The 9545-nt window shown below is 36.8% G+C and overlaps 2 protein-coding genes across 2 annotated transcripts; one reads left to right on the plus strand and one right to left on the minus strand.

Annotated features, from left to right (window-relative positions):
* Window positions 1-1437: 1437 nt before the first annotated feature.
* On the minus strand, window positions 1438-5404 carry LOC114425093 (cyclic dof factor 2-like). Its single transcript, XM_028391854.1, has 2 exons — window positions 4895-5404; window positions 1438-3207 (listed from the first exon to the last, which is right to left on the minus strand). Exons 1-2 carry the CDS (start codon window positions 5090-5092, stop codon window positions 1894-1896), a joined length of 1512 nt encoding a protein of 503 aa, XP_028247655.1. The 5' UTR covers window positions 5093-5404; the 3' UTR covers window positions 1438-1893.
* A 2129-nt stretch (window positions 5405-7533) lies between these two features.
* LOC114425094 (uncharacterized protein At5g19025-like) lies at window positions 7534-8903 on the plus strand. Its single transcript, XM_028391855.1, has one exon. The coding sequence runs from the start codon at window positions 8015-8017 to the stop codon at window positions 8663-8665; it is 651 nt and encodes a 216-aa protein (XP_028247656.1). The 5' UTR covers window positions 7534-8014; the 3' UTR covers window positions 8666-8903.
* The last annotated feature ends 642 nt before the right edge of the window (window positions 8904-9545 follow it).

Genomic DNA, 9545 nt, shown 5'->3' on the forward strand with positions numbered 1-9545 from the left:
CTCCCAAAACCCTGCTATGGTTGACATATATATAGATGGAATCTTTAAGCTTGAAATTCACATTTCAGCAGATTGCAAGTTAACAATCTCACCAAACTGCTACGAGTTTCAAGCCATGATATAACTAGCAATCATGAACTTTTCTTGACAATAACCTAATAAATAGATGGAAAGTCACCAATACTGTCAAAATCATTAGGTGCAGAAGTTTCCGCATAAGCATTACAGGGTCTTGGTATATTGGTAGCAAATACTACTCAGAATGCTTAGATAAGGTTATTCATAAACACTTACAAAAGAAGAAAAAATAAAATAAATTTCTTTCATAAGCTACAAGTAATTTATGCTTAAGTTAAAATCAACTTTTCAGATAAATTTATTTTGTTTTTTCTCTTATTTTCTTCTTCTGTAAGTACTTATACAGAAAGTTAAGAAGGCATTATCCATGGAAAATTTAGGCCTAGTTTGGATTAACTTTTAGCTTATGAGTGCTGTTCAATTGAGATAAGTAATCGGTTCCTAACTTACAGAAAACCCTTGTAAGTTTGTAGCTGATCGTGAAGAAATTAGATAGAAAAGCTTCTGAAGTTAGAGGTGAATATGTTTAATTTTAACTTGCTAGAAGTTTGATTTATTTCACCTTCTTGCTTCATTTATTTTACCTCTTTGATTCAGTTTTTTCTCCTAATTATTTGTTGAAGAAATTGTTCAAATTGACTCTATATTTTATATTCCTAGTGGCAAAGTATTAAGAGTGGTCATCTAGTTATGTTGATTATTGGATGTTCTGCTCATGGTGAAGGATGAGTTCTGTACCTTTAAGGTGAGCTTGAAGGGGGTGGGTTAAAGCATCTAAATTTGTAAATAAATAAAAAATGTCAAGTGAGGAGTAATTTAAATTAAATAGAATAGGGGTGGATTAATAAATTTCGAACAATCATTTTATTCCATTTTGTTTTGTTTGGATGGCAAAATCAACCGTCCCTAATAAATGTCAAACAACTTTGTTTGTTTGTTTCCAAGAAGTTGCAATAAGGAATTAGTACTTTAGAGTTTAGAGAGAGAGAAAGATGAGTGTCCCACCCTCTTGAGTACAAATTATTCAATTCCTTTGGACCTCAAAAATAAAGGCATTGTGGTTTGTTGTGGGGTTAGGATTCAAGCCCCTTCATGGAGGATGCCTTTGGGGATATATTGTCTTTCATTTAAAGGAGGTTGGACCCATAAAACTTTAGTCATAGTACTCTTTCAAAGGGATTTTTCTCTAACGACCAGATGAAGACCGACAGCCATGCAAATATTCTCTTTTCCCTTTTTCTGTTAGTAACATTTTACTACATGAAGTGAATTTCTATATGTAACACTTAAATTCTCAACAATAACGAATCTCTCATTCATTGATAGTAATATGTAGATTATAAAACAAGCAAGGCTAACTGGATGAGTCAATGAAAAGCATTAAGGTTACATTCTGAAAGAAAGAAACCAGAACAAAGAAGTTCAATTTGAACTTCCATTCTTATTCTTATTTATATACATACGAGGTCTAGGAAAACAAACTCACTATGTCTCACTATGAACTTATATATATTTATGTACATGAACTAAGAAAACCATCTGAATGAAAGGGAAGTGGGTAAAATTGCCTAGATGACACCTAAGACAAGGGAGATACTCAGCAAACACAAGAATGCTCCTTCACCTTAGAAGGAAATGCATGAAGAACCATCCAGCTCTTTCTTCAGTTGACTGACAACAGAACTAACTCTTCTTACAAACAAAGCTAGTGAACCAATGTGACTTTACAACTTGTGTTTCCCTCAGGACCGGTTGAACACTGCCAAATCAGTTTGCTGCACCTAAAACACAATTACAAATTTATAAGCTACATGATTATGAGGTCTCATGAAAGTTAAGTGACCTAGACAATGCTGCTGGATTGGCCAGCAAGACCCGCGAGGATTGCATTGAATGGTTTTTGTCATCATGCTTTGAAGGGAAGGCTTTAAAGAGTGTTCCCCCAGGAACTGAGTCAGCCTTGTCATTTTTAATCCCCAGTGTCGCCCATATAGAGCTTTTTGCCGCTTCTCCCGAGTCATCAATCCTCAAAGTTTTTGGAACCCACAGGCTCTTTTCTTTGTTGTTTTCTTTACTGTGTCCATCCTCACCACCTGACTCATTTGGTTTGAATGTGTAGTCTTCTCTTGAATGTTTACCCAAGGTTGGGGAGTTGGGGCCAGAGTTAGGTGTTGCACCATTTGGTGATGACGGTTGCGCTAGCCATGGGATGTTCCACGTGCCTGGCATAGCACAACCCCAATAAGCTGTTGCAGGATAGAATGGCATGGTAAATCCGGGTGGACAAAAAGCAGGCGGTGGTACGGGAGAACTCCACTGCACTGGATTCCAAGGGATGGGCCAAGGGGTCCCAGGAAAGTAGGGAACCTGTGACGGAAAGCTCTGACAATTCTGCATAACCTGTTCTTTGGGTCTATTGGTGCTTGCACCTTCTACAGATGTTGTGGAGGTAACCGAAGATTTATTAGATTGATCATCCCCTTTTTCTCCACTGGCATGGGAAACAGGAATTCTTAGTTCCTCAGGTTTATGAAATCCATTTCTTGTGTAATTGTGCATGGTTTTATCAGCAAGGTTCAAAACAGATGCCATTGACTCACACAAGGGTGTATCAGTTCCAAATGTAAGGACCGTACCATTGCACTTCAAGGAAGGATGATATGCTCCATTTGGCAAGTCCGTTCTAGGATTCTGAAGGGCTGCTTCAGAAACAGTAATCTGGCGATAGTGAGAAGCCACGCTCTTGTTCTTCCTGCGACCAGCACCTACAGGAACGTTCCTCATGGTCCCCCCAGCAGTCCAGTATCTCTGGCAATTCTTGCAGAAGTGGCGGGGTTGGTTGACATTGTAATTATTATAATAGCAGAACTTGGTGTCCATGCTATTACAGCGAGGACAAGGTAGTATTTTGTCTGGTTTTTTGAGGTTCTTGTCCTGTGAATTACTTGTCTCGCCCTGTTCTTCTTCAGTCTTTGTAGTTTTCAATGTAGTAGCCTCCCTCTCGGTGGACTGGATGATGGATTCTTCACAGGTTCCAGAGGCAGTATCTGGATTGGCGACCTCTTCTGATGATTGGGCGGGGGCTCCATCTTCCTTCTTGTCATCAGTTGGTTTTTCTCCCAATGTGTCCTGGATTCAAGAAAACCTACGTTAAGTATGTTTCTATTCACTAATTTTTAGTATACAGTATAAAAACTACATATTATGAAAATCACAAACATGAATTGACTGTTTTACATTTGTGCCTTCTACAAGTAAAGCATCTTCCACATTAAACAAAATAAGCATTAAGAATTAAAACAATCTTATTCTACAGATTCTTATATTGAAAAAAAATAATTTTGAAAACTTAGATAAATACACAAATGATTACTCAACATGAAAAGATACTTCATTAGAGGAAAACAACTTAGAACAGCACTACACAAAGAACACACCAGAGAAGCTACTACAGAGTCATGGCACTGGCAATAAATTCTAAATATCACAACATTTAACCGAAGCTTCATTCTTGCAATGGTTGTATAGAATCCACTGGGCAAAATCAACTGCCAAAATCCCTTTTCGACACATTCATCCACAAAGCAAACATGTTAATTTCAATTTTCCTAAAAATGATTGATGTTGGAGATATTATCATAACTCCGCCTATGTTTCATAGCTAGTCCAAAGCCCAGGTTAAGGAGGAGGGTTGTGTTAGGCCCTCGGCCGCCAACTTAAAACCCACCGCTATATCAAACATGGATATTTCACGATAGATTTCCAAATGGCGTTGTGTGATTCATGTAGCCAACCTCAACTAGTGGGATAAGGCTTTGTTGTTGTTGGAAATATTATCACCTAGCCAACCTCACACTTGCTGGCCCAAATCAAGAGAAAGGAGTATAATTGAAATGCTCAAAGGGGAAAATTGTGCAAAAAAATAAATGAATAGTATTGAAACCACGCGGATGCAATTCGTTGTTCTCCTTTTACAAGACAGAGTAGAACATCAATTGCAAATAAGGAAAAGTTAACTGTGGATATAAAAAAGTGAAATAAACAAGGAAATCAAAGGAAAAAACATAGGGAAGTCACTCATGATGGAACCATGGCAGGAAATTTACTAATGATAACACCATGGATATTTTTAATTCTTCTCTTTCTGGATTTGGCAAAACCAATTCAAAAATCAGGAATGAAATAGAAAAAAACGTTGATTTTCAAAAACCAGTACAAACGAATAATTTATTGTCGCAAAGATGCAGAGAAGGAAAGATTAAGTTTGTAAAGCATGAAGTTAACAAGGTTATCAAATCTGGAAACTGAAAGCACAGACACGAGACTAAGGCTAAATCCACATTGCAATCTCAGAACCTGGCAGTGTCAGACTAACCAAACAACGGAAGAACAAATCCAAATGCCTATCTCACAGAAAAACAAATAATTGTTTCTTCTTCTCCTTCATTTTTCAAAACTTCTCTCATTTTTTTGTTTCAAACACAAAACAAACCGATCCAAAAAATAAATCAAGCTTCAACAAGTGAAAAACAACACTTGAACCACTGAATGGGGATTGTAAATTAGAAACAAACCATCCACTAACTCCCCAGAAGATTGAAACCAGCCCCCAAAAAAATACCCAATTAAACACTGAACTCCTTGTAAAAAAATGAACAACACGAAAAAACCTCACAAACTACAACACCAGCCAAAAAACCAAGTCAACGGAATCTTCAATGCCCGAGCCAAACCAAAACCAACCCATTAATTCTTTTCACATTTCAAATAAACGGTCACACTCAAAATAAAAAATTTTCAAACCCCAAAATCATACCTTATCAAAATCTTTCTCTTGTGCATCTGTGTTGGTATGAGACTCCCTTGAAGAGTTGGTGGAAGAAGCGTCAACACTGTCATCAACAACAACATCACCGGAAGACGAAGCCGGAGCTCCGTTGGATCCCGGCAGAATCTCTGGCACCGGGATCGTCTTCCCGAAGAGCTTGATCGCCGGGTCTTTTGCCTCCGACATTTCCGTTATCTTTTTCTTTTATTCCTTTTTTCGCTAATAAAAAAAGACCCAAATAAAAATAAACCTCTTTCTTTACTTTTGTTTTTGTCTCAAGGGGAAAAAAAAATAAAAGGTGGTGTTGGAGAGAGAGAGAAAGTGTAGAGAGAGAGAAAGGGGTGTGACACGTTGTGTGAGAGTGTGGTTGATTGTGCGTTTTGTTGTTGATCCGGTGAAGCAGGTAGGAGTGCCACATCAGAAGCTACCTACAATTTGAGCCACAAGCTTCTTTGTGGTCTTAAAAAGATCTTTCTCTTTCTTCCTTTTTGGTTCTCTTTTTCTGTTTTGTTTCTTTGTTTGCCTAACCAAATGTACACACACGTTTGGGTATCTATCTATCTATGTGCCAAATGGTAGTTTCAACCAGCACATTGGATCGTAATAGTTGTTACTTTTTAGTAGCTTTTCAGCATGCATCGCGTCAATGACTCAAAGTTGTCGAGAGCTTGCACTTATCTTCCAAGACAAGTAGGCAACTAGCACTTGTTTTGCATGGATACCGTTTCACTTTTTTTTATAGATTTGAGAACGAAACATGTTTATTTTTTTATTCAAAACCTATTGTAATTTATTATATTTTAAGTTGATCGATTAATGTGTTTTTGAATCAAGTGAATTTGTTTCAAGAACAAAATAATCAATAATTTCTATATGATCATTGATTATTACCAAAATCGTGTTGTATTGAAAATCAATTATTTCAGGTTTGTAATTGATTATTGTTGAAAACACATCTTTCTCATATAAGGTTTAAGAGCAACAAATATAATCAATTATTACATTTAGTAATTGATTTTTTTTGTTTAGAAAAACATATCTCAAAGCAAACAAACTAAATTTTCTTTTGCTAACTTTTCTTATTAGTTTAAGACTTGGTGAATAAAAAATTTCCATTTTTTACGAACTTAATTTTAGCCTTATAAAATCTCCACATGTTATTTTTTTTAAAAAAATAATATCATGCATCATACCAAAGTAACTCAAGACTTAAAAAATCAAAACAATAAAACTTTAAAAAACCAACAAGGTCCGACATAATTGATAAATAATTGAATTCCTTAACCATGATAATAAGAGTTTCATTCCTTGATTATGCAAATGAAAAACATTTTGTTAGGAGAGACAAAATCAACTTTGATGATCTTGACACTTTGAGAATTAGTTTTATGACTTTTGGCTATAAAGATATCTTACTTTCAGGTATGCTTGAATCTGAATAGGGAAGGGTGATGATGTTTGAGGATTTTAATCCTACACTCTCATATGTGTATCCTACATCCCTCCTTTTTTTTTTTTTTGAAAATATCAGGTTACCCTTTTCCCAACTTTAGCACTTCCTCTTTGTGTGAACTACTCCCGCGATGACACCTCCTTTAGCCGCGACAACAACAACTTCACCTTCTTCATGACAACCTTCCGACCTCCTCCTCACGAGTCATGATGTCACAAAACGTCCTCCCCCTCTTCCTTCTTTTGCATGTCGTGATTGAAGGTGAGAATACAATCTAAAACATGGTGTTTTGTCTTTCAAAATGTTTTTTTTTTAATTTTTATTTTCAACCATTATTCTGGAGACACAATTCCAAAAGCTATATAATAGCCTTACGAAATTACCATTCCAGAATATAAATTAAGTTCTAGAATAGGTTATCTAGAAATACAAAAAATGTTTTTTATTTTCAACCATTATTTTTTATGTTATGGAATAAACATTCTAAAAGTTATTTTTTTATTATTATGTAATGTCTATTTCAGAAGGTGAAAACTATTTTTTTATTGTTATGGAATACCTATTTCAAAAACTATTTTTTACTATTATAAAATAATTATTCTAAAAAGCTATTCTTTAACTATTATGGAATACTTATTCTGAAAGATAGATGAACAAGAGTCGCAACCAACGTTGTGAAAAGGGTGTCGGGGGAAGGAGGTGGTGCAAGACAAGGAGGAGTTGTCACGAGAAGAACAAGAGTTGTCACAAGAGGGAGATGAGTTGTCGTGAGAGCTATTGTCGCGGGTGGTAGGTACATCACGAGTTGAATGGTTTCTCAAGGAGGAAGGTGTTACGATTAGGCGGGTTGAATGGTTTCTCAAGGAGAGAAGTGTTGCGGTTAGGAAAGAAGGTTCTAATTCATTGAGGATAATTTAGTATTTTCAAACTAAAATGAGAGATACATGATACACATATGAAAGTGCAGAACTCAATCTTGATTTTATCTTTCTCAAACCAAGCACATCTTATAATTGGATTACCTCAAAAGGAAAGCCCATAGCCCCCACAAAATCATGGACGTATAATGCAATCTTTTCCTAAGCCCATATAGGTAGCCCATGATACCTCTTGCACGCACGCACACAACTGTTGAACACAAAAGCGTGTCCTTTGCATAAATCCGAACAAGCTAAGCTAGTAGCTAGTACTAATTACCCTTCCCCCATTATTCATTATCATCGTTGACCATTCGAGATTTGACCCTCCAAGTGCTTGCAAGAAAGAAAGAAGTGGCATCACCAAAACAAACCCATCTCGTAGAATTGCGATCATAACAACAAAGACAATGAAGCAGTGATGCTTCTTCTTCTTCTCATGCTCTCTGTAACCCCCCAAACCCTCATAATCTCAATTCTCACACTCCCATTTCTCCCTTCTCTTATTTATTATTATTACATACATAATCACAATTTGTCAATTTCCCTGAAGAAAAAAAAAACCCTAAAAAATCTGCTCGTTTGGATCCCATCTAGGGGCGCACCCCGGATCTCCGATTCTCTGGATCACTCCCAAGTTCTCATCTTTTTTGTTTTTGGCGAAGTGGGTCGTTGTTGAATACGTGGTTTCTGATCCAGGTTTGATTGAATTTGGGGGTTTCTGGGTTTGTGATTGAAATGGTCTATTTCCATAGCTCAGTCTCCCTCTGCAACTCCTCCGTTGACCAATCCATGGCAAATTCCCTCGATCCGAAATCGAGGCACAGGAAAACCCCCAATTTCCTCCCGTCTCCACCGTGCCAGCGATCCCGGTCGGCTGTGGTTGACGTCGTGATTTTTGCAGCGGTTATCGCGGCTTTTGGGTTCTTGTTGTTCCCCTATGCTCAAATTGTGGCCAGTGAGAGTGTCAAAATTGGTGTTGTGATTGTGAATTTGGTCGAAGAGGAGGCTTCTGTTGCCCCTTGGATTTACATGTTTATTGGTGTCAGTGTTACCTTTGCAGCATTGACTACTTGGGTTCTCGTGGCTTGCACAACAAGGAAGTGTGGGAACCCCAATTGCAAGGGTCTAAGGAAGGCTGCAGAGTTTGACATTCAGTTGGAGACTGAGGATTGTGTGAAGAATTCACCTTCATTGACAAAGGGTGGTGGGGTTAAGAAGGGACTGTTCAAGGTTCCTTGTGATCATCACCGCGAACTTGAGGCTGAGCTTAAGAAGATGGCACCCCCCAATGGAAGGGCCATTCTTGTCCTCAGGGGAAGGTGTGGTTGTTCTGTTGGTAGGCTGGAGGTTCCGAGACCAAAGAAGAATAGAAAGATCAAGAAGTAGAATACAGAAAAGAAGAAACAAAAAGTCTTATAGGAAGGAGAGAATATTGGATACAGAATGTAGTCTTAAATGGGCAGAGAGGTTGCTTATAGTTATATGGTCATATTCTATTTAAAATTAGGTTGTCTTTGGAATAAGTCTCTCCAATTTGGCAATAAGTTGTAAGAAACTATGAATCATACACAGTTTGGGTATTTATACCTGGTAATATAAGAATCCTTTAATTTGAATTGATTTACTTCACTGTTCTTTTAAATTTGGTGTTCCTGATTTTTCGTTAATTGTGGTTACAGTTTTTCTAGTTTTTGTGATAAGTGGGTGCCCATGATTAAAGTTACCAATCTTTTGGTAGAGTACAGGTGATGATGGAGTAAGTTGTTGTTCTGGTCTTATGAATGCACAATTGAATTGAACCTTGTTGAGATCCAAGTTTATTATTGTTGTTTTAAAGCATAATTGTTTCACTGAAATTTAATATTATCTATTGTGCTTGATTCTTCGGTTCATTGGTGTGCACTTTCTCCATTAATTGTGTGAATTGTTTAATTAAATTGTTTGCTGCCCTAGGCTGGATCTACTAGAAGAGGTTGCCTGTGATTTGAACCATGGAGTGGATTGCTCACTTACCAGAAATCTTTTATACAGTTGTATGTAAACTCTGGTTTTCTATTTGAATTCTTTTTTTCTTTTTTTTTTCTTTGGAAAAGTCAATTCACATATTAAGTTTGTTGTATCTAATACTTTGTGCTTGTTAAGTGGACTTGTTGCATCTAGCGGTCCTATTCTTAACTTGATAATATAAAGCTTGTTATTTCATTTCAGAAAGGTTGTTACTTATATACAGCAAAACAATTTTGTACACTAAAATGTGACCTTCAGC

The sequence above is a fragment of the Glycine soja genome, chromosome 9, assembly GCF_004193775.1.
Source record: "Glycine soja cultivar W05 chromosome 9, ASM419377v2, whole genome shotgun sequence".
Classification (NCBI taxonomy): Eukaryota; Viridiplantae; Streptophyta; class Magnoliopsida; order Fabales; family Fabaceae; genus Glycine; species Glycine soja.

Bases quoted from the DNA above. Each gene is read 5' to 3' on its own strand.
- LOC114425094 (XM_028391855.1), top strand. From the start codon at position 8,015: ATGGTCTATTTCCATAGCTCAGTCTCCCTCTGCAACTCCTCCGTTGAC.
- LOC114425093 (XM_028391854.1), bottom strand. From the start codon at position 5,092: ATGTCGGAGGCAAAAGACCCGGCGATCAAGCTCTTCGGGAAGACGATC. The intron at 3,208-4,894 runs GTATGATTTTGG...TCTTGAATCCAG, and splicing joins AAGAGAAAGATTTTGATAAG to GACACATTGGGAGAAAAACC.